This window comes from Heliangelus exortis, chromosome 7 (genome assembly GCF_036169615.1).
Source record: "Heliangelus exortis chromosome 7, bHelExo1.hap1, whole genome shotgun sequence".
Taxonomy (NCBI): Eukaryota; Metazoa; Chordata; class Aves; order Apodiformes; family Trochilidae; genus Heliangelus; species Heliangelus exortis.
Window position 1 is genome coordinate 6,929,485 of NC_092428.1, and position 25,306 is coordinate 6,954,790.

The window sequence follows — 25,306 nt, forward strand, 5'->3', positions numbered from 1 at the left end:
CTATTTCCCTCCCAGGGCCCACAAAGGCCCCCCAGCCTGGAGGAAGGGTGCTGGTGGCCATGCAAGGAGCCTGGGGGTGGCTCCGGGCAGGGCAGGTGGCCTTACTCAGAAATAAACTACAATACCTACTCCATCCACTGAGGAAATTTAATCTGGATGGCACGAGACCTGGACAAGCCCCTTGGTCTGTGCAAGCCTGGGGTCCTGAGGACTTGGAGAGAAGCTACAGCAGACCAACAGGTTCTGGGGAGGTGATGTCCAAGCACAGCATCACCCAGGACACGGGCAGGGGAAGGACTGCTCCCATCTCTGTTAACCAACCCTCTGGAGGCACACAGGTGGGTGGAAGCCACTGAGAGATTCAGATCTTGGTGGAATTTCAGCTGATGAAAATCTTGCAAATCAAGAGGAGGAACAGATGTCTGCAAGCTGCTGGGTAAGCCTTGCAAGCAGGAATGCTGTAGAAGGGAACCTCCTTTGTCAAATGCAAACCAGCAGGTGGGAGAAATCGGAATGTGCAGGAGTGAGAAAGGACTTCACAGCACACTCTGCATCCTCGAAAGCTGGTCACCTGCCTCTGCCATGTCTCTTGCAATGAGGGACTCCCTGGTACAGCTCCTTGGTACAGCTGTAAGAGCTGCGGGGGCTCTGTACCCACTCTGAATATTTCTTTGCCCCTTTTGCATAACAAATTTAAAATGTGTGGAGAGAAGCACTTGATTTAGAGAGCAGAGAGTGGACTGGAGTATTCCTGAGCTCAGGAGGTGCCCAAGTCTCACAAGCCTTCTCAGTATTATAGAGAATCTGGTAAGCTTTTGGGTGCTCAGTGCCTGTGGGCTCAGCTTTTATTTAAAAAGGAACCAGATACTGCTTCCAGTGTTCATGCTGGAGGCCTCACCAGAAGCTCTTTCAGCAGCTCAGGTCTGTTACGAAAACAGGTGTGCATCTCTGCTGTGAGTCCATGCTGCAGACACGTGCCCTCCTGCTTTTACCAGGGCAGCATCCCATGCCTGGGCTCACCTCCACAGGATGGGCTGTCCATGCTCTGACTGTCTTCTCAGCATGCTGCTCTCTGTTGTAGATCCTGTCCCGTTGTTCTGGCAGTGGCCACAGGGTGTGAAGGCCAGGGTGACACAGAGAGGTGCTGCTGGAGCAACACTTGCTGCATGCTGGGAGCAACCAGCTTGGAGCTGCTGAGCAGGGCACAGATCCATGGCTGCTGCAGAGCGTCCTCCTCTACTGCTGGGAGGGCTCTGGCTGAACCCTGGAGCAGGGGGGCTACAGCTCATTGGTCACTAATTGCTTTGGAGAGGAAAAGAGCAGAACCCAACCTATGCACGCCTGCAGCAGAGTGACCTGTGGACCCTGGGACTTGGCCAGGCTGAACATAACTAAGAAGTGGTTGAGGGTTCATCTGTCAAAGCAGAGCTGGAGAAGAGCCCAGCCCAGTGGGTGTCCATCTCCTTGCAGCCTTACCAGCCCCTTTGTTCCTCCACGGGACTCCCAGCCTCTGGCAGCAGTCTGGCAAAGATCTGGGCTGTGCTGCAGTAAGCGGCAAGCCCAGCTCATTTAATCTATTCAATTGGATTCAATTTCCAGCCACATGATTCAATTAGCCCTGAAGAGACAGCATGGGAGAGCAGAGGCCGTGGAGGATGGCCAGGCCCATGCTCCAGAAGCCACCAAGAGGGGAGCACAGTGCAAAGCAGCAGCAGCTGCTGCTGCAGGGGCCAGGACCCTACGCTTGTCCTAGCCCTCTGGGACATGCGGACAGGATGGGGGCTGCAGGAGAGCCTCATTCTGGCAAGAAGCAAGGGCTTGTCTGTGCACAAGCTGCTGGTTCTGAGTAACATGTGGGCAGCTGTAGGGCAGAGGCTGTGGAAGCCCTCTGAGCATCTCCCTTTGCAGCCAGTCACATCCCTGAGAGGTGAGAGCCGCTCTGGGTCAGCTCTGAGGTCTGTATGCCCAAACACCTGACAAAAGTGTCCTAAAGATGCTTTCAAAAGACAAGAAGAGCAAGGCAAGCAGCCAGTGATGTTCCTCCTTCAAAAGTGCTCCCTGTCCCATTTAGTTTGGGTCACCTCTCAGCTTGATCAATATGCCCCTGCACTCACCCACAGCTCTGGGTCTTGCAACAGCACTTCTCCAGCCTCCCAGCCCAGACTTTCTTTCATGATTTACTGTTGTGTCTGCCCTCTCCCTGAAAATATCAGCAAAGGCAATAATTAGTTTCCAGAAGGGAAAAAGCCCATCTTATCCTGGCTCCTTTGGATGGCTACAGCTCCTGAAGCTGGGCTTTACCCCTTTCCTTCCAGGTTACTGCAATGCCTCATCTGCCAAAAAACCCCACCACCACCTGCATAAGGTGGAGGCACTTGGAGGCACAAACCTTCATCCAGTATGACCCTGCTCAGCACAGACAGAATGCTGTATGACCCTACTCATCCCAGCAAGTACCAAACAAGAAAACAGAGCTGAGAACAAATATCCAGGAGGCATCGGTGCTGACATCAAGACGGAGAGCTGCTTGTGAGTGCAAAGAGCCAGTTGTAAATCTTACAGCAGACTGCTGGCCACAAACCAGCCCTGACACACACGATGGCAGCTGTGACTTGGCGGGGTAATGGCATCTGCCTCTGCACACTGTGTGACAAGCCAGGAAGGACACCAGCTCCAACCCAGGAGGGACATGTGGGGAGGCAGGTGATGCACATTAGGGCTGCTCCCCATGCAAGTGCTGTCTGGGAGATAGCTCTCTGTGTGACCACAGGCTTCTCCCAACAGCCACGATGAGACCACCTGGCAGGACTCTAGAGCAGAGAAAAAGTGTGCAGTTCCTTCAGACAGCAAGAGAAAAGCATCCCAATAGGCACCAGGACTAGCCCATATGGAGGGCAGCTCAGTCCTATAGAGATACCATCCCCATGCCATGTGTGGGAAGGAAAAGAGGTTTGCAAAGCAAACAGCTGGTGGGTAAAGGTGCACCCTGCTCTCTGGCCACTGTACATGAGACTCAGGGGTCTGGTACTACCTGCTTCAGTAAGTACCCTGTGCCTCCTCTGACAACCTGTAGCCCAGGCAAGGGAGACTCAGGTCCTAAGAAGATGTCTCTCTCCCAAGTCTGCAAGAAAAATGGGACCTGTAAGAGCTAGGGAAGAAGAGACAATATCAAAAATCACAGTGGCACTTACAAATCAATTTTTAATAACTCCCTCCGAAGTTTAGCTCAAACTCAATTATTCTCCTACAGAATTTGGTCATTATTTTGTAAATTATTTGTATCCCTGCAGTAGCTGCCTAATTTAAAGGCGGCAATCTGATTTCTCCTCCTAACTCCTCTCAAAAACAGTTCTTCCAGTAATAGACTGGGTTATGAATTAGGTATAATAACATATATTCAGCTTCTCAGATCATATACAGGAAAGTTTGGGGCCATCAGCCATGTCCTGAGGCTGAATGTTAGAGATAAATTATTTTCTGCTCAGCTCAAACTAGCCTCAAAACACAAGAAGAAGTAGGGTTAAACAAAACAGGAAAATCTGCAACTGAATTTGTGAGCAGGGGGTTGCTGTCACCAGCATCATAACACACATAAGTAGATCTCACATCCATGGGCTCTCAGCTTGCTTTTGTTTTCCTTACTGGCAGCCCCAAGGATATGTAAGAGGCAGAGGGCTGCTCACTACTGGCTGGTACCAGCAGCCTGGACCAAGGGGGAGGCACCACTGAGCAGCACCACATCCTCCCTCTGCAAAGGCAGAAGATCCCAAGGGTAAGGAAACCCCCTGCTGCAGCCAGTGTGCCAACAGAAATGGGGCCATCCCCATAACTACCCCACTCTCCCCTCTGTGAAGGACAAACAATGCACACTCTGGACAGGCAGGGCTCTACTATTTATTGAGCTCTAGGTTTGTATGTGTATCTACAGTGCTTGGTTTAGTGACAGTGTGATAAGAGGATGTGTCACAGTCTGCCCAAGCTCACCTTTGGGTGAGGGAGCTGCTGCTCCCAGTCACAGCATGGGCTTCCCAGTTCATCCCAGCAAGCAAGCACCTTGGGGGAGATGAGATCTTTAACAGCTGGGCCTATAGCAAAAAGCCAAAAATCCCTGGGGCTGTGGAAGCAGATGCATGCCCAACTTCCTCACCTCTCTGTCTAACCTCAACCTAAGCAAAATCAGACGGGAGGAGGCATGGGGACCACTGAGTGACACAATGCCCCAACAGCAGTGACACTGGAGCAGCATCTCAAGGAAGCAACTTCACCCCCCTTTGGGAAGAAACAGAGATGAAATGGTTTAACAACAGCTCCCCACACATACAGAGAAGTACCATGTGCTGCAAACCATTTTTACTCATTTTTTTTCTGGAGAAATAGCCTCCTTCTATATGTCCTGGCCTGTTCTCAAGCAGAGTGATTTTATGGAACCTGCTTGCTCTCCCAAGCACTGTTCCTCCAACATTTATACATTCCCACACACTTGCATGGTAGGGAAGCAAATAATGCTGCGTTTTCCTGAGCTGGCAGACGGAAACAGCACTCAAACAGGCTCCTGGCCACCTCTGAAACACAGGCTCTGGAGCAGGAAGGTCTCCCTGTGCCCCACAGCAGCAGCCTAGAGAGCTCTTCCTCAGGATGTTTTCAGCAGAGTGTTGCTAAGAGTCTCTTATGGAAGAAGAGAAGGCAAATGAAAGAGTGAAGTAACTACTTCTCCAGCTGCATTTTAATTGTGTGCTACATGTATGGGAAAAACAAGGGAGTTCTTAGTTCCTGAAGGTCACCAGGCATTTGCAAACATGTGGAAGGCAGACGTTCCAGTGAGGAAGAGGAGGATTGTCACAATGCAGTCTCTGAAGGGCAGAAAGGGGAATGGAGGGAGGGGTCAGCCTGCCCTCCACCCCATGGAAACGTAGTATCTAAAAAAGTCACTCAGCATAAGAAACAGCAGAGATGAGCTGGGCTACTGGAAGCAACAGTGATCCCAAGCAGAGCTGGTTTCCCGTTACAAAGTGCTCTCTTTGATGACCCATATTCTGGCATACTGGCTCAGACTGGACCCCGTAAGCCAAGAGTCTTGGAGGGAAAGTTTCTCCTTCTACAGCAGTTCAATGGTTTGGTTCAAGTGACACCTTCTAACATCAGGAGCTAGCAGTGCACAGAACGTGCTCCTTGGGGAAACTGCTTTATATCCCAAAGCTGCCCCTAATGGGACAGCAGTGGATTTGACCTACATTGCAGGTTCATCCAGGCAGAAAAAAAACAGCCCTCACCTGGGATCAGAGAGCTTTCCTTGTAGAGCAGGTGAGCAATCTCAACCCAGAACTGTCTCACAGCTGGACTGATTTTTATTATTTTGGTTGTGAGCTCTCCCCACCTCTGCTACAAAGACTTCCAGTGAATCTTCCCTGATGCTGCAGAGGGAATCTCCCACTGCTACGTCATGGGAAGAGTTGCCCACCCCTATGACACCTTACAAAATTTGCTTCCTCCTATTCAACACGTTGATCACCTCTCCTCAGCCCCAGTCCTGTTGAAACGCATGCCTTTGGGATCAAACACACAGCAGCAAGGCTCTCCCCTAGAAGAAATGCAGTCCCTTCTGCAGATGGAAGGCAAGGGGTGACTGGCTGCAGATCTGTAGCGTCCCTGCCCACACAGACCCATCTCTGGTCAGCCCTGCGCATTGGCTGAGTTCCTGCTTCAAGAGATCGTAGAGAATTCCTTCAGCAGCAGTTCCTGGCTCAGAGTGTTGAAAGCAAGGTTCTTCCTCACATTGATGCTGATGGATCGAACCTGACAGAGACAAAACAAGAAGTTTTAGTCAAGGGATTTCACCTGGCTCCCTGTGAGCATGGCAGCTTTAGCAATGCTGACATCCAGGTTCAGCATGAAGCTGGTTTGCAAGCTGCTATAGCCCCAGAGAACTTGCTGCAGCCAGCTCTCAATGAGATTCCAGTTTAGCAAAAGATTCCCAAGGATTATCTGCTTCCTGGAATAACAGGAATGTCTATGATGACATCCCAGAACAGAAAGTAAATTCCAAATGGGACAGGGATGGGAGAGGATGCTGTGTTTGCCAGAGTGAGCCATGACGTGTTTCCCATCAAAATGATGGGGTGAGTGATGCAGCTTCCAGGCTGCATCTGGACAAGCATTTTCGAACAGTGCCCACTGGAGTGCCAGCCAGCATTCTCCTGGATGAATGCAGCACCATAGCCTCTGTCCAGCTCCAGAACCTGCAGAGTCAAGGAAAGGACAGAGGCCATACTACTGTGCTGTAAACACAAATTATCAACCAAGCTGGCAATAAACCATAGGTTCAGAGCCAGCTGTGTGTATTCTGTGCTAAATGCCCTCCACCTAAAGCTGGCTCACTAGGTCTCTATAAAGAAGAAACACCTTTCTCCATTAACGATGCCCAGACCTCTGATCACCCCCAGAGCCTGCAAAGAAGAGCTGAGCAGCCCTGCTGAGCAGGAGCTTCCCTTCTCCCTGTGTGGCTGGCCCAACATGCAGGCCCCAGACTGGGCTCAGTCTCAGATGCACTTGGCAACGAGAAAACAAAGTCAAACATCATCTGTGTCAGCGACTGTGCAGCAGTGACAGAAAGCAAAACTGACACAAGTTCATCCAAACAACGGGATTACAGTTCCCAGAGACTTGGAGCCTGTGATAATAAGGTTGTTGCTGACCTGGTTAATGTTTTGTGCTTTTGTAAGCACTAAAGAATAAATTATATAGAAGCAGAATAAGGAATCCAACACTGGGGGCTGGAAGTGCAAGTTAGTGGTGTTCATACTGCTGAGGGTCCAACTTACTGCCCTGGTGAGAAAAAATAAGAGGAAGGGCAGAAAATTCCTGAAAAGCCAGAATGTGTAAAAGTATGGGAAGCAAATCAAAACACAGAAGGTTAAACAGGAAAGCTGCGAAGTGAACCCCAGTGAGCCCCACTGCACAGACTCTAACCACTTGAGTGAGCTAGCAAAGATTTCTACAGTTGAGCTATTTAAGCTTTATGACAACTACACAAACCACTGACTCTCCCTTCAGCGAGATGGTTGGCAGGGACCCCACATGCTGTCATTCTCTTGCAGCTCTTCTCTTGGTGCCTTTTTCCTTATCCCATACTGAAATAACTTGGGATCAAGACTCATCAGGTAGCCATGCATTATATCCTGTTTGAAACATCACTGCAAGTGGTTTCCAGAACACTGGTTTGCACTGGGCTGTCTTCCTGCCAGGAAGCAGGAATCCCACCAACATGATTTCATTCCCCTCCTACAGAGGGTTCCCCAGGCTCAGTGATCCAGTCTGTTCTGACAGGCTGGAACAACACAGCTGAGCAGATGTTCAGAGTCCTCTGTTCTGGGGAGAGCCTGCAGCAAAGGGCCAGCTGCTACATGTAGTGTAGCCAACATCCTTTATTATCACTAGCAGCATTTCTATGGGTCCCAACAGCAGAAAAGAACAAAAAGAAATGAGCTCCTGGCTTCAGGAACTGCTGCCAGGGGCCAGACACCAGCAGGAGTACATGCCAAGCCTGTATACACACATCAAGGTCTCCAAGAAGGTTGCAACATCAGTCTCTATAAGCCCAGAAAAGGAGGCTGGAGTGAGAAGATGAGAATACAGGGCTTGGCAGAAATTGTAGCTATAGGGCAGAGAACGAGGTATTAAGCCTGTTTAGCTTGCGAAGAGAAGGGTTAGGAGGAACAGAGCAAACACTCTCCAATATGTAAAATGAGGTCAGAAGAGAACAGTGACTAATATTTCTCTGGCTCTCCAGGGATGGGGCAAGAAATACTTGGCTTAATTCAAGGCAAAGAAGATTTACACTGGAAAAGAGGTAATACTTTTAAACCTCTGGATTGTGAAGCAGTGGAGTACACCCCCTGGAGCCAGTGTAGAGCTCTTTTTACTTAAGACACCTGGAGGTTTCAAGAGGAGCTTAGACACAAACTTTGGTCAAGAGCAGTCTAGGTGGACTTAGATCTGCTTTAACACAAGTTGGGGAGAGAAGCAGGCATGGTAACAACACACAAGATGACTCTGACATTTCTACAAATCTCTGCAAGGATGTAAAAGCAGAGCATGTGTCTTCTTTTCCTTCTGTGTGGAGTATGCTGGAGCACACTAGGGCCAGAAGAGCTTTTAAGATTGTCTTCTCCCTATTAGCAGCTTGGATCCCATTTAAGCCATAGACTTTATACAAACAGGAAATGGATGAAATGCTGACATCACCTAAAGAACAAGGAGCAAATGGAAGACTGAATTAAGTGGTGGCATTATCCATGCAAGGAAAATGTTATTCAGTCCTAGTTGTGTGTCACTGCAGTTGCATGTGTGACACTGTACAGACACTCCTATTTCACAGCAAGTCCCATCTGTTAAACCTGTTTCCAATCAACAAGCAGCTCTTGAGAAATTTGTAAAATGGGAGGAAGGTTTACACTGACTACCACATCTAATTACAAGTCAAATTAGCGTAATTTCCCCTGAAGAAATCAATTCCTAATCAGACTATTTTGAGACTCTGCTGAAATCTATCCAACTGCAAAGACAGTGAATGTTTTGGAAAGATGTTGAATCTTTCCACACATTCCTGCAGCTGCAATGCAAGGGTCCAAAAGCTCACATCCAAACCATTCATTCTATCAAAGCAGCACAGACCTCAAATAACATCCCTGAGGGTTCAAAGGAAAAGGGAAAAAAGTGTTAGAAAACTTCCTAACTTCCTTCCTTTAGCCCCTCAAAGGCAGCACAACAGGTCAGAAAACCCAGATGATAAAACACTCTGCACATCACCTTCCACCACAATGTGACTGCAGTATTGCAGGCCTTTGAAAGCTTCTTTGAACAGGTAACAGGAGAAGAAAGTAGATTTCTCTTTGGAATTAGCAAGAAAGCATGGCACTAAGGCAAAGTCAGAGAAGTGAAGCAGTGCATTAGCAAAGCACGTCAAAGGAGTGAGAACAAGATTTCTAAGCATAAAGGAACCAAGAGAGTGGCTTGGGGAAGTTTCTGTTCACCCACTTATTGGGAGGCACAGAGAGATGAAAAAGCAGCTGAAAAGGAAAATGGCTCCTGTGTGTCATTCCCCACCAAAAAGGATTTTCTTTAATGCAATTGCACAGATGGAGATAAGAAAATCAGGCAGAGTCTGGAAGAAATTATTTGCAAACAGGTCCTGTTCAGGAAGACCTGATGGGACCAGCATGTGTTTGGGAACCATACTGGAAACCTGTAGTTCACCACCAGCCCTGGTCCTCTGGCAGAGCCCATGAAGGAAATGGGAACAACTTCACTCTGCCCCCTCCATCAAATCCTGCATCCCTCAGCAGTACCTGGTATAAAGAGGATATGGGGAGAACAGGGCCTTTTTGAGGAGTTGTTTGAACAATTAATAAAGCCATCAGTTACTGTGCACCCAGAGGAAAAACCAGCGTGGAGGATGGGAGGCCAGCTGGGTTTGCTGAAGGCAAATCATAACGTATCAGGTTGACTTCCCACTGTGTTGAGGGAACAGCTTAATGGAATGCAGGGGATTTTCTGTAGCTGTGAGTAAAGAACATTTAATAAGGTCCCAATTCTCAGGGCATCTAGAGAAATATGGATTAAACAGATCCACAACTGGGTCAAATCAGCACATTTAGACAGTAATTATTTAGACTTTCATATGCTCTTAAGGAGAGAGTCCCAGGGGTACCTGGGTGGGCAGTTTTCAGAAGGGAGTTGAGAAGGGACTGGTTATGCTAAACAGATTCTTAAAAGGTATAAAATTGGGATAAATTGGTACAAAAAAATCAGGCTAGGACAAAAATTATTTTAGCTGAAGTGTTTTGTAGCTGTGACGATCTTAGAACTGAGGATGTCATTTTAATCAATTGGCATGATCAGCCTGAGCTTCTACCATGCCAAGTGTAAAGTGGGGCATGTGGGAAGCAAATCGATGATATGGACAAGAGGGTGGGGAAGGAGAAACTGGCTGAGGAGGGCAGAAGCCCCTGGAACAGAACAGACAACAGCAACAGGAGAAGCCTGTGGCTCAGGAAGGCTATGGCCAAATTTCTTTGCTTGTATTCCAGGTACGGTATCAAATAGAAAGCCAGAGAGACAAAAGCAGGCACAACAGAGAGAACAGAGAAACAGCATGAAAGTGATTGCAAGGGTTTTTTGCCTATATCCTACCCAGTGGCAGTGCTGGAATGACCCCAAAAAAATAAATTTAAAACCATTCTGTAGAAGGAAGCAAAACCAGTACAGGCATGCTTGCTCTGGAGCACAATAGACAGAAAGAAGCATAACATTCCCAAACTCATGCAGACTCGTGACAGGAGTGGGCAGGCATCAATTACTCATCAATCAACAAGGACAGAGCTGGGACAATCAGCTCTCAGACTAGTGGAGAAAACTGCCAGAGTTAGACATCTCTCCCTTCACTGAAGCTGTAATGATTCACAATTGAGGAAAGCCAGGCTCCCCTCAAATACCAGCCACTACAAAAACACTGCCTCCCTGGTGATGGGGCCATTGGACAAGAAAATGCTGTGTTAAGGCTCTCTTCAGCAGGGTGAGCAAGCTGGCTTGCTGAAGAATGCAACTATCTAACCAAATTATTTTGACTCAGTTTTGTCTTCACTTCCTGGCATTAGTAGTCTCCTCTGGAAGGAGACATTTCCAGGGACTGCCATTGCTTTCTTTGCTTGGGAACCTTATTTTGTGAGTGATGATGGAAAGCAATGAGCAGGCAGGTATTTCACCAGCATCACATACTCTGCTCAGTGTCATACATTGTGGTCCACCTTCACATTAGCAAAAAGTTGCTCTGCATGATAAACCCAAGGTGGGAGCAGTCAGCTTCTCCACCATGCAAATTTACCACCACAAGGGAGAAAGGATCCCCATGGAAGAAGGGACAGAGACCCACTGACCAGTTGCTGGCCAGAGCAGTCCAGTGGTTCCTCCCTAGGTATGTTATTGCAGGGCAGGGAGCTTCAGGGAGCTTTCAGACCTGTTGAGACATCCAGTGTCTGCCCAGATTCTATTCCTGCCCCAGATTTGGAGTAATAGAGCTGCTCAGCTATACTACAAATGCCACTGTTCAGGCCATAAGCACAGACTTTGGAAAAGGGCTATTGATTCTGCAGAACCAAGGCAGCTTACCAGCTCTTTGAAGAATGCAGCCTCTTTATGTTGCTCTGAGTAGCGCTCATACTGGTCCAGTCCGTCCTGCAGTTTCAGGGTGAGTGTGTCATAGTTGGATCGTACCACTTCCAAAACCTGCCAGACAGACAAAAACAGCAGAGGAGTCAGCATCCACAGATGCCTCAGAATAGGAGGAGCAAGGCTGAGACAGACCACAGCTCTGGCATCTGGTTTTGCAACATATATGACTTTAACAACAAGTATTTGGTTCATGACTAACAACACAGAGGTGGGCACTAAAGTCTTCCTAATGCCAGTAAGGACCAGCCCTCAAATGTACAGAATTTCTCCATTTATGAGAACAGTGGCTGAGCCTTTCTCTATGACAGTAGCAGTTTTCCAAATACTATTATGTCCCCAGGACAAGTACACATCATTTCATTAAATTACGTAGCTTATTACCATGCGTACACCCTAGCATAACACAGGAGATGCCATGAAAACCCAGCTCTGCCTAATCCCATAGTCTTCCAATGCTAGTTTTGCCAGCCCACTTCCCTCCTGGCTTGCTAATCACCATTCACAATCTGCTAAACTGCCAGTTTCTGCAGCTGCTCAGGTCAGCTTCCACATGGAGCACTGCACTTCTCTCCTGATAGGAACAAGCTTCTGACGAGCACTAAGAGAAGATCAACCCTGGTATGGACTCTGGGTTTGGAAACAGATGGAGACATGAATCTAGGTCTTCCTGTCCAGGAGATGTTTTATTATCTGCCCTCACAGCAACCAAAGCACTCCAGCTTGTACTACTGCACTGCTCTGCTCCCAACACTAGGCTGTACTTGCAAATCCACGGTTACTCATCTCTGTCCTATTGAACTATTCATTTTCCTAACTAGGGAACACTGGAAACACTAAGAGGGACTCCCACAATGCTTTTTAGCTTCAAAACATTGCATGGACAAAAGCATCCCTCAAATCATTTGTGAGATGGTAAGTAAAGACAATCTTCCTACCAGGAACCATATAGCTCAGCACTCCTGGGCAAAGCATATGCTGGAAACAATTCTCTTCAACACATGAACTTATCTCTTAGCCTGTTACCATTTGATCTGAGAACTAAAGAGAACATCAACATATGAGGTTTGCATTATAGTAGCCTCTGCTCACGAAAAGCCTCAGCCAAGAGGACTAGATAATATAAGGTGCAAAGGAAGAGGATTCTGCCTCAAGGTATCATAACTCAGAAAAAAATCTAAGAAAAGTTCTACTGGCAGAGAGGAAGAACCCCCTGCAATGACAGCCATCTCCAAATTTAGCCTGGCTGCCTTGTTTCTGTGTGCAGAAGCTGCAAGTATCATAGGGCCAAGAACAATGATGAAAGAAAACCACCCAGCTCCAGGAATAATCTACCCTGGGATGCAAATACCGACTAGGGATGGAGAGTAATAGTATAATGTACCTTCTAAGCAATAAGGAATCTAGCAGCTTACATCAATCAGAGGGGTATCCAAGAGAGAAGCCAAGTTGCCCAACATTAATAAGCTGTAGGGGATAAACCTCACCTTGTTTGAAAGGTGAGGAGTAGAACATTCTTCTGCAGCAGTAACTCAGCGTGGACGCATTTTACTCAGGTCTACACCATTCCCCTGGAGCCTCGCCCTTGGCCCCCTCTTCACTCTTCTGTGCACAGTCCCATAGGGTTCTGCCCAGAGAGTGGATGCAGATGCGTGTCCAAAAAGCATCAGGATTCCTCCTTGCTCTGAGTAGAGATCTCTTCAGATAATTGACAGGGGCATCCTCAAACCACAGTGAGGAATCGTAAACTCCAAGGGCAGCAGCAGGCTCTGTAAACAGTATCCTTTAGCTCAGCCCTTCGGTGTCACCTTTGAAAGGCAGCCAAGACCTCAGTTTGACACACCAGGAGGACAGGACAGGACAGGAACAAGAGGCCCTGAAATCTCTGCTGTGTTACCCACTACTTATCATGGTCTCTGCAGTGAACTTGAGACAGCTTATGCCTTTAGCTATGTATTTTCTTTAGTTTCCAATCCTTATCTCCTTTAATTATGAAATAGAACTTAAAAAGAAAGGATAAGTTAAAAATAAACAGCTTCTCCTCACGGCCTGATAATTTCCCTTTCTTGCTGCTGCTGAGCAAAAATGCTACGTGGGATATGAGATAAACCCACTCACAGATCATTTCACTTCATACCCTATAATGGATAGGAACTGTTACTGAGATTAGGACCTGCCATCCTTGAGACGATTTCATCTGCTCTTTAAGATTCAGCTGCTAGACAGAGGAGAGGTTAAAGAGCAGTAGAAGGTATTAAGAGCATTTAACATGAAGGTTTGAAAGACATCAGCTTTCTACAAAGATGACAGAAACTCACATCTGTATAACAGAAAATTGTCTTAGCATCCTTCACCATTCTCCTACATGTTGACTTCTACTCAGGAAAACTACAGCAGGAAAAACACCCTTTTGCATTAAACACAGGAGATCTTTATCAGCACCTTTCTATTGGATTCAAAAGCAGGAATCTGATTTTTTGAGATTAAACCATTTCTCCTTAAAGGTCTTGTCCAACCTGGTCTTCATAAAAGTCTTGATGGAAGATTCCAAGATGGTGAAGTAAGAATAACTTAAAGAGGAAGGAACTTCTAACTGTATTTTTCCACACAGATTTTAAGTAGCCATTCAGTTTTTAAAAATCTCACAAGCAGCTGGAAGAACACCACTTCTAGGGTCAGGCAAGGATAGAGGAAAACAGACTGTAGATTTCCAAGGTGCTTGATGTGACACCTCTCAGACTGCAAGGACAAACATGCAGGACAAACTTTATTTTTTTAAAAATTGCTTTACTGGATCTTTTTAGTGGAAAAAGTCCACAACCTAAATCTCTTTTTTTGTGTTACCTTAGGGGGATCAGAGTCTTTAAAAAGCAATATGACAGGAGTGAGCAACTCAGACATGGTCTATACAAGGAAAGCAAAGGCTGCTGAATTCCTTTTACCTGTATTAGCCCTTGAGGCTACATTTGTTCATCTACTCCACTGCAACAAACCAGAAGTCAGTGGAGCTGCACCACTGTAATTTAAAGATGATTTGCCATTAAATTAACCATCTGCTCCACCACTCACTCACCAACTGCTTTCCAGAAGTTCCAGAGAAATGTTAGCAACTCAGGCCCTGAGTACATGTCCCCAAACCAACCTTTCAGGAGCTGCTCTGAACAGCAAGTGCTGTGGCACTCAGATTTCACCTTCCTCCTGGCAGCTACAACTGCCCATACCCCATAACTTTCCTCCCCCAGTAACACCTGTGAGCAGAGGCACTCCTCTGGGTTAAACAGCAAGGGGTCTGGCTTCCAGCAGAGGGACTGTTGTGGGACTCATCTCTGCAGCATCCTATGCCATGCCACTGAACCCAGAAGAACAAGATTATTTCATCTTTTGTCTCCTTACTTTGCTGCATCCACCAGCTCACTGTGTAGGCGGCAGGTGCCCAGACGGTGCCCCCCCCCGCCTGTGCCCAGCTGGGGCTAGCCCAGGCACGCATGCCCGGGTTCGGTAGGTGTGGTTTCCGGGAAGAATTCCAGAACCGGACGGATCAAAGTTAGCTCCTGATACTGTCCGAGCCAGCAATAGCTCGACTGACTCCCACGGCGAGACTCATCCCACGCAACATCACTGCTCCCTTGCAAACTGGATGGACAGCCTCCGAAGTCAGTGGACTTTTGTGGACACAAGCTCTGAAACTACCTCCTCCAGAATCAATTGCCCCCATCCCAAAATATTTCTCATTCAGAACAGACTGTGCTTTTCTGTACCATTCTCTATACACAGGTTCCTTTCTTACTGCACAAGAGCTGTTCCCTCTGCCTGATCCCCATCAAGAGTTCATTTGCTGCACTCCCCCAGAAGAGACCAGACCTTTTGGAAGAGCCTGTCCTTTGGAAGCAAGGGAATTACATGCAGCAGCCTCCAATCCCCATCCTGCCCAGGAGAGCACAGCCACTGTTAGCAGCAAAGCCAGAGAAGGAGTTGCATCAGCAATCTAATGGGCAACACACAGTGAGTGCCCATCCGTCTGGCAGACACAGTACACTTCACTGCTTAGTAACTTTTTTAATCTGCCAAATCTTTCCTCATCTGCATCTGCAGTCTCTGCCTTACTACAGCATAAAATTAGGAAGCACCACCAATTTACAGCACCCAGCAAAGAACCTGCTGCTGGGGAGGTTCTGGGAAGCATGCACAAATAGTGACAGAAAAATAAAGGAAAAACAGAAGCAAGAAAGCAAGGTCTCTGCACAGTCATCAGTGTAGAAAAGGAGAAGGATGCAATCAGTCAGCATCACCAGTACCTCACTAAAGCCCCTCCATGCCTGTAAAACTACCACGGCACAGAAGCAGTAGGAAGAGAACTGACTGAATGATCTCACATCAAGCAAAAGGCAAAACAAATCCCCAACCTCAACAACCCTTGGGTTAAAATGCATTTTCTGCCCCCACAAATCCATGCAGCTCATGAGGCTGGGATGTGGGGGGAGGCTCTCCAGATCAGGCCTAGCAAGCCCCAACAGGAGGGAAAAGCTGTGCTTCTCTTTCATGCTAGAGGATGGAGCAGCCTGTCTATGGGGCATGTAATACCAACCCCTCAACAGTGCTACTGCATGGACATAAGGGCCAAGGACAGCCAGGGACAGACAAATGTGCCTTCTGTCCTCTCCATGGAGGTGCTGGAATGCCTGTTACTGCTTGTGTATTAAAGGGGGACTTCTGGCAGTGCCACTTCCAAAACCTAGGCAAAGCTCAAGATACTGTGAGCAAACCCAGCAAACTGTCCCCTCAGCTCGGAGGATGGAAGCTAAAGGAAGAAGGATTAGGGTTTCCCTATCCTACTAGAAGCTTGACGTGCATTTTACACTGGAGTCTTCAAAGTGTCTTGTTTACTACAGCTTTAGTACAAATCTTCCCCCTTATTCTCCCCACTAATTTCCACAAGCAAGTCACAGTCCCCAAGTGATTTTTCCTAGTGAATTCAACTGAATGGCAACATTTCTCATTGTAATGAAAAGGCTGCTGCCACCTGGATGACAAGAAGGCTATTGCCTCTCCATGATAAAGTGCCAGACAACTGACATAAATCTTACAGTAGTATCTTCTAATTAATATGGTAAACTTTTTTTTCTCCCCCCCCAAATGGCATTACACTTCTCACAGAGCAACTTAGAAGTTGCTGATGCAGGCTAGAGTCTTTGCTAGAATTTAATCCCCAGGAGTGCCAAAGACAAAGCACATAATTAAATAATTAGAAGTTAAATAAAAACACACACACAGCTGCCATGTTTTCCAACAGGCTCTGCCCAGACCCCAGCTCTCACCTCTTTCTCTCTTTCCTCTTTCACTGTCTGCAGGAATAAAGTTCCAACAGAGGATCCACTTATACTGCCAATGCCATACACGTGTTCAAAGCAGATGCCATTCACAGTGGTTTAAGAAAAAGCATCCACCCTAGGACTAGCAGCAGCATGGAGCTTTTCTCTGATTTAACACTACCTTATGTTTGCAGATGTCCCTGGGCTAAACACAGTGCTGATGCACTCATCAAGCCATGGGTATTAATTTAATGCTCATGAAGGCTAAGAGGAAGAGAATGTTGCTATGACAGTCCAACAACTCAGATTCCCATGATACACTGTTCACAGAAATCACAGAAGGTTAGGGTTTGGAAGGGACCTTGAAAGATCATCTAGTCCAACCCCCTGCCAGAGCAGGGTCACCTACAGGAGGTCACATAGGAGCTGGACAGATAGACAAAGCTGAACAGCACACAGCAAAGTAGCCAGAGAGAGAGGGTGTCTCACCTCACTTTCCATTGTTAAGACAAGCACAGGGTATACAGCTTTTACCAGGTTACTCAGACACTTTTTAGTTTTTGTTTGCCAGTCCTCTGCTTGCCTCACTAAGCATTAGCCAGGACACACTATGTCCAGGAGCCAGGAGTGAACAGTCTTTGCCCATCAGTTTGTCCTTCGTCTTTGCCAGTCTCTCCAGGCAGTCCTGCTGTATCCACTGCACTACTCTGTGCCCAGCCAAACACAAGGAAAGACTAACTCTCCATATTCCAAATCCTTCTCAAGGACTGCTTTTATACATTTGCACTTGAGTGGTATTGAAATCCAGGCCTTGCCACTTCTCTACACAAAACGTTAAGTTTTGATCATACATAAAATACTATTGTTGTTATTGTTATTTTACTTAGCAACATCAAGGAGGGACATTTCCTACCCCCTTTTCCTCACCTCAGCATAGAGCGATTCTGTCAGGCTCAGATGATATACAGTAGCTCAGATGTCTGTTCAGTGATTTCACTGAGGTCTGTGATTTTTAAAGGAAAAAGCCTACAAAGTTGACAGTTTTTATCCAAGGAGTGGGAGGGTCCAGTTGCAGTCTTTCTCCTTTGCCCACAGGTACTTCTTCTATAGATAAATAATTTATAAGCTCACTGAGAAAATTACTGCTGTTCTATGAACTCTGCAAGCAGAAATGGCATCCCCTTTTGGGACAAGTTATCTGCTCCAGAAATGTTTTAAAATCATTAGAAGCCTAAGTTGTTAAAATCTATTTAATGGTGGGAAAAGACTCACTGATCCAGCCAATACAGAAATCACACAGCTTTCAGAAACATCCCAGAGCTAAAGCTGCTCTCCAGCTCCACCCAGAAGCAGTTATAAATTCACAAAAGCAGTGCCCACCCCAAGATTTTACAGAACCGGCCTTCGCAAGTCTAAACAATCACTTTAAAAGCTCCAAGACTACAAAGTAGGACAAAGGCAAGTAATGACAGACACATATATGGTCACAGCGATCAACTATGTGCACAGCTTGCAGAAGATTTAATCTGTAAAAGGTATAGACAAATAGAAGCTACTAATGTGGTTGATAACCCTTGCCATCCCTGTGTAGCCATCACTACAGCTAGGGAGTCCCATGCTAGGAATATGACACACTCTGAGTCCCAGGCATCAGGAAACTGAAAGCCAGCTCACCCCACCAGAAATCCTATGCCATTAATTCTTTTACTACAGAGTAATTTCAAGAAGTCATGACCATGCACACAGCAACTCCTATCAATGTGAAATTCACTTGGCTCAAGTCATTTGGGTTTGGAGGACAAGGAGTAAAAATGCACATTGCTTTTTCACAAGACCAACCCACTTGTCTTGGTTTCATGGATGGCCATGCATATCCTATTGGGACAAAGAATCCAGCATTCTCAGTGGGACTCTGGGCTCTCTTCCCCAAATTGCAGGGACAGGTTCTCAAGGGGAAATACAGGAGGCAGTTCTGTGTCATTCAAGGGAGGAAAATGGGTTCAGTAGGTTTCTGCCAAGAGAATGAACATCCGCATACTGCACAACACTGGCACTTCAAAAGCCCAGGCAGGGAAAATGAAGTAAAAGATCCTGAAACAAATTACCTTTAAAATTACCAATTAATAGAATAAGTACCCTCCAGAGCAGAATTTTAGATCTGGATTAAGAGATCCACCAGAAAGTAGATGAGGTCCACTAAGCTCATCTGTTAGAGATTTTGTGAGGAAGGCAGGCAGCAGCCAGGATCATGGCAGGAACATAAAACCCTGAGACAGATAGGTTTGCTATTTTGGAATTACAGCCCGTTTTGGAGTCGTGAACTCTTATCTCCAGCTGGTGGCATTTATGAAAACATTTCTCACAGCTAGGTATGTAAGAGCACTTGCAATTTTGCCAAAGCTTGAAACGCACCACAGACAGCTATGGACTGGACCGTTAATTTTTTTATTTCCCCATTGTGCTTATAATTAACTTAAGTGCTGAAATGTGATGGGCTGTTCCAGGAGCAGCTTTTTTATCTACCAGCTGCATTCTAGCACAGCAGTACATCAACTGCTGTCACCAAAACATCAGACAAGAGGGAGAGAAGATCCTTATGCTCACTGTGCATATCATCTATTCAGCCTACGTGGGTAACCAACATTCTGAAAATGAATGCTGTGATTTGTGTACAACCTTTGGTGCAATTCTCTATTTACAGAAGACCTTATCCCCCAGAACGCAGAGGAGAAAAACAATCATCAGTAGCTCTCCAGCATCAGTTAGCTGACCAAAGTAACAGCAATAACCTCAGTGCACAAAACAAGATTAAAGAGTTTAAGTCATGAGCTGCTGCTTCAGTCAAACTGAGAAGCCAGGACATCCAAAGCTGTTACAGCGATCAAAGACAGCTGAAGATTTTAAGAACAGGTCAGAAATAAAATCTAGGGCCATCAAATGGCAAATGTTGAAACTCAAACATATAGCTTTCAGTTCAGACTGCCTTGACGAGGTGACAACAGGATACTGATGTATACCAGAGGAGTCTCATTCCTAGTCAAGAAATTCTAATTTGCCCAGAAGACAGTTGGCTCAGGAATAAGACTGCCTAAAGAACAGATTAAGATGAGGTATGCAACAAAAACCTTTCCATTCATTCTAACTCCAACAGAAGCAAGTGGACTGTTCCAGTTTCAAGAACCCAAAATCTAATTGCGCCCAAGGGAAAAACAACAGGGAGGCTCATCCTGGTTATGGTCTAATCAAACATGCAGTCTGAGGAGGTTTCTGGAACAGGTACCTGTCTGGTCAGGTTCACAGAAATCAGTAGGGAATCCAGGAGACTTTGTGCTCCTCACACAGCCACCATGGACTTCTACAGGATATAATGATTACAGACACTGGCTTGGAAGAAATGACACACGAGGACCTTGACTTGAAGATCAAACCAAAGAGAAGGAGAACACAGACACTCCCAAAAGCCATGCAGCTTACCACAAATTTGTTTTTTCTTTTTTCTTCTTCTTTTACAGCAACTAGCAAGCAAGTGACCTCTAAGAATGCTACTAGTACAGCCTTGGGTCTAATACTTGCTGAGAAAAAGCAGATGGTAACCACCTAGCTCACTGCTTTTTTTTTTTTTTTTTTAAATGATCAGAAATTTTATTACATTTGGTTTGCACAACATGAATACATCTACTTAAAGGAATCAGCAAAACTAAATAGCAAAATATTAAAAAATTGACCACAACCAAGTGGATGCTGTACATTTAAAGCAAGACAAAGCAACATAGGATATGCCAGAGAAATACCCAGTTAGGGTATGAGGGAGGAAGGTATGCATTTGGAGGGCACAGAGCTTAGAAAGCTCAGTTCCATAGCTCCTACCTACAGGTAGTCAATTAAATATTGACTATAAAAGGCCAGCTATTAATGGCACAATGGAAGTCATAAAAGGCAGTAATTCAGTGGCCTGAGGAGATGGATGAAAAGCCAAGGAAATACAGAGCTCACCTGCCTAACTGACCACATGAACAAAATTTTAATTTTTTCCATTTTAAGTCCATTCTATTTTCTGAAAACCAGAACTTTTGAATACCAGCAAAAAGTCTGGATAGTCCAGAAACCAGATGAACAAATTACTGGCTATCTGTACTACTTTGCAGTTCTACAATGTCTTTTTTGAAATAAGGACACTGGAATCGATATGCAAGATTTAAAACATGTTTTGTCACAAACATATACAGTAACAACACAGTACTCCTACTTTATTTTTTTCTCAGTTTCTAATTTTCTCTTTGCCTTCTGTTGAGTCTTCAACCAACATTTCCAGGCTTATCACAGTGGCATTATCTAGAAGACTTTACTACAACTTAAGGACTTTAAAAGACTTATAAATTAAACCTGCAAAAATTCCTTTTAGAGACTGCCCCAACTCAATAGCTCTATAGTCAATTACTTAGCTACCAGCAGTTATAGCTACAAATAGCTAGAAAAACGTTTATTATCAGTATGCTAAGGTAGCTAGCTAATCAGGAAAGGTGGACAGCACTTGGAAGTTTGTGTGACACAACCCTGTGCAAAAGTTTTAGCTATTAAGGCTCTTGCAAATTTGGAGATGTAACAGAGAGCTCTAAGCTGCTAGATAATCCTTATAAACAGTAAATCTTGCAGTGAAAGGGAACTTCAGTTACAAAATTTCTGCTCTAAAGCTGCAGTTCTAAAAGTGATTTAAGCCAATCCAAGTGCAGGCCACCTAAACTGCAATACAAAGTCTGGAGTTGCTCCTTCAAACACGCTTACTTCAGAAGAAAGGCATTCTGTAGTGCAACTCAAAAGCCTCTTTAATCTAGACACAAGCACTGAGGATGCTGATGGCTCATGACCAGCACTAGTACTGGAATCAGGAGTAACCAAGAAGGTAAAAAGGAGCTGGGATGACCATCACCTAGGTACTGAGAATGCAGCTGTGCAAATTAAGTTTATAAGAATTATGACAGTGATGAAATTCATACCAAGACAATGGGATCGCATCTGTCCCAACTACACAACTCCTCACAAACCCCAGACATACTTTTGGATCCTACTCTATTCTGATATGACACGCTGAAAGAGTGAAAATTGTACACTTTAATTTGTTAAATTATCCCCTTCTGTGCTGTTGGAATGTGACATCCTTTTTGAACTCCATCTGGGCAATGCCAAGAGCTGAAGCAGAATGAGACCATTTATGCTTGGAAGCATTCATGACCAGCATAGAAAATTTATTTTGCCTGTAGAAACAGAGCTGCTTAAGGCTGACTGCGAAGATACTTTAAAAGGAACACTTAGAAGGCTGGAACACTTAAAAGGCTAGTGGGACAGCTGGAAATACAAAGGTTACCGTCCAAGACAATCACTAGCAAGGGCAAGGCTGATGAGATGCTCAACTTTAAGGGCTGAGAGACTTCTTGACTGAAATGCAGATGTGCAGGATAGCTGGCCAGTAGGCAGTCAGCAAGGCCAATCTGAGAGCAAGCAGAGAATTAAGCATGGAACATAGACAGAAAACAAGTCAGAAGTTTCTGAAAAATCAAATAGTCTGCCACTTATTATTGCCCTTCTCAGGGAAAAAAAGTCTGTGTGCATTCTCTGAAATAAACAGAGGCAACAAAAGTTGGTGACATTCAGTTATTTTTAGCAATTTCTCTTTATACCTAACAGAAGCAATCAGGACTCAAGATAATAGCTATGTCTCTCATGAAGGATTCCCACTACAGTAAAATGGCATTCTGCAAACCATAGATATTTGAAGGACAAAGAGGGTTTGTGCACCTGGGAACTTAAGTGTTTATCACTGCAACACTTCTGCTTATATACTTAAAGCATCAGACCTACCTCAGCACCAGCTTTCTCACAATTCAGACACACCCAGCAACAACCCCAAGACACAACAGAGGAAAAGTCCCTGCAGGATTCATATTCATGGCTAAGAAGAGACTGAAAAGGTGCATCTTGCCTCCACGACAGTGACAGTGCTATCACCACAGAGGTTCAGATGCTGAATGGACAGGAAGGACAGGACACAAAGTGGAGGTTTATTGGTAATAGTCCAGATAAGATGATTGTGTTGGCTGCATGCCTGCCACTGACATTTAAGGAAAAGGTGACTTGTGCTGGCACTGGACCCATTCTCAAAGGATGAGGAGAACAAAACTTACGCTTCTCTTCCAAAGCACCTTTAGCTGTTGACTCCTCAAGCTGAGCTAATCAGTATGCAGAACCATAAGCTGAGAACTACTTGTCCAGCCTACCTGTCCTCTGAATCAGAAATGATGCACCCTCTGCTGTCACAGCTCTAAACTGAACCTGCTGGCTATAGAGATGGGATGTATTTGTACATATAGAACTACTGAAGACTTAGACAAACACAATGCCACTCTCTTGAGGATAAGGAGTTGATCATCAAGACCTCTGCTTTCTCTCTAAATGTCTCCTTTGCCATATTCCTAGGTAAGTACTTGCAGGATCTGTAAATGGAAATATCATCTCCATGGTAATTTCTGCAGTGCTTGGAGGACACCATTGTTCTGCAGCCTAAAAACCCCTGTGTGAGGATTTAGGTCTTCCAAGAGCCTCTTGGACATCAAAAGTTTACAAAGCTATTAGCTCTGATGGGGTTTTGAATAAGGCTCAAGGAAGTGACTTTATTTCTCATAAGAAGAAAGTAGCTCTGACCTGGTAGAATAAAAATTACTGAGAAGAAGGAGGAGGAAAAAAGTCCACATGTTCTCTGCAAGCAAGGAAATGAGATTTGATTTACTCCATGGTTCTAAGGTGTGTTCAATTTCAGCTTGAATTTCTACAGCATAAATTCAGGCTGGCTGAGCCATGTCCCCACTAGAGACTGTCCAAAGCAATGTAAGGTGATCCACACAATAACATTTGAATCTGAAGGTTCAAAGCTTTTGTTGAACTGGGTTTTTTTAGCATATTTTTGCATGTGCAACTCACAAACCTGTGTCTTCCAAGAAGTTAGAGGAAGAAAATATATAAAAGCATTAAGATACAGTGCATGCACAGCTCCTTTTTGTTGCCACCTAATCAATTTATTTATTTAGCTCACTGGTTAAATTTCCCCTTATAACTTCAGGTCTATGTTTTCCATGATTCAAGGGGATTAGATGACAAGCAGAAGTCACTAGAAGGACTTAAGGGCTTCAGTTCAGGGATTAATAACTCAGCTGCCTTTTTTCTTTTTTTTTCCAGATTTAAACCTACTAATTTGCACTGCATCAGCTGGTAGTTTTATTTGCACAACTATTTTCGTTTTAATATGAATCTTAAGCTCCACTCTTCCTAAAATGCCTTGCCCTCTTGATATTATTCTCATATCTGTATTTTGGACCATGCTTAAAGAGGATTTCATGATTGCTTAAAATATTTCTCAAGAAACTGCACATTATACTAATACACACAAGTTCAAGTTCTACTTGACTTTTCCTAACTAACCAGGCATATTGGTAAAGCAGTCTCCTCAGGAATTTAATACCACTAGAAGGCAGATTGGGTAGAAGCTTTGGATTAGAACTCTCTGCCTTGGTCTCACATGTCAGAGAAGCTCTACAGAATCTGAGTTTGCATGCATCTCACCACATAGTAACACATCTTTAAGGTGGGACAAACCATCGGGGTCCAGTCTCACGCTGGGTTAACACAAAAATTTGGTACCACACTTACCCTGCTGAGAAACCAAGTGACAGAATTTGAAAGGGGCCACATCTGTGCAGTGCTCTGCAGAGGCTTTGATCTTATAGTTCTGGGAACCATTCACAGGTGGCAGTTTCGGTGAAACAGTGCTATAATTTGACCCAAATGTTTCCACCACCTTGGGCTGTAAGAATAAAATCCAAAAGCAAGTCTGTGGGTTGAAAAAATTCAGGTAATTTAAAGTTTTGGGGTTTGTTGTAAATCTACGGTAGCCTGAACTGGCCTGACTCAGAAAAGACTCAATTCCTTCCATATGCCTTTTTAAGGAATGACTTGTGACTGTGCCTAGAGCTTTTGTTTGGTACATTTTTATAAATGGTAATAAGTAGAGCTGTTCATTTGGTTTACTGCTTCTAGACGACAACTGCCAGCTACAATCAACTGAGAGCAAACAGGAGAGCAGGGCTGGCAGCTGCCACAGGATGCATCACAGCAGCAAGTGATGGATGTGCATTAGGAAATCTGCCATCATTCTTCCTTCTCATCTCTAAAGCATGTCAAGGGCACTAATTAACAGAGTATCCCAGGCACACAAAGGCTAAGAAGAAGGATGTCCCTGGTGACCTGTACTAAGATGACTACTGAGGCTGTAAGAGCCTGGTAAATCTTCCCAATCAGAAGTCTCCAAAATGGAATATTCAGAAAGAATTCCAAGATCACAAGAGCTGCAGTACTGAGAAAAGCAGAAAAGAAATACAGTGACCTACTTTATATTCTGCTATCACATGTTGAGAGAGACAGGATCATAAAAATGTCAGAAGAGGCACATGTAAAGGAATCCTCTCAAATGCATGTGCTGTCAGACTCCCACAAAAGAAACAAGGGTAGGAAGCAATTCAACCCAGCAAGAAGGGAGCATACAGTAGGAATTGTGCAGAGTAAGAGAAGCCTGTGACCTGAAATGCCACTCACCATTACCCTAGCAGGCATTAAAACCTCTTCCAGGAAGTGGCACTTCACATCAGAATGACCTGATCGCTTTTTCTAAGAACAAGTGACAGGAGAAGTGTGATCCTAAATATTTTGTAGATATCTCTGCAGCATCT

General features: G+C 45.2%; 1 protein-coding gene across 4 annotated transcripts in view; it reads right to left on the reverse strand.

Moving 5' to 3' along the window:
* Positions 1-4,705: 4,705 nt before the first annotated feature.
* ARMH3 (armadillo like helical domain containing 3) overlaps positions 4,706-25,306 on the reverse strand; it is a 125,850-nt gene continuing 105,249 nt past the window's right edge. For 3 of the 4 annotated variants that reach the window (XM_071748486.1, XM_071748484.1, XM_071748485.1), the window contains exons 25-26: positions 11,164-11,280; positions 4,706-5,793 (exon numbers count right to left, since the gene is read on the reverse strand). In XM_071748486.1, coding sequence (XP_071604587.1) covers positions 5,701-5,793; positions 11,164-11,280 — 210 coding nt within the window. In that variant the 3' untranslated portion in view covers positions 4,706-5,700. Of the gene's footprint in view, positions 5,794-11,163; positions 11,281-15,904; positions 15,956-25,306 lie in introns of those variants that run through there. The other variant, XM_071748487.1, reaches the window with a different exon arrangement.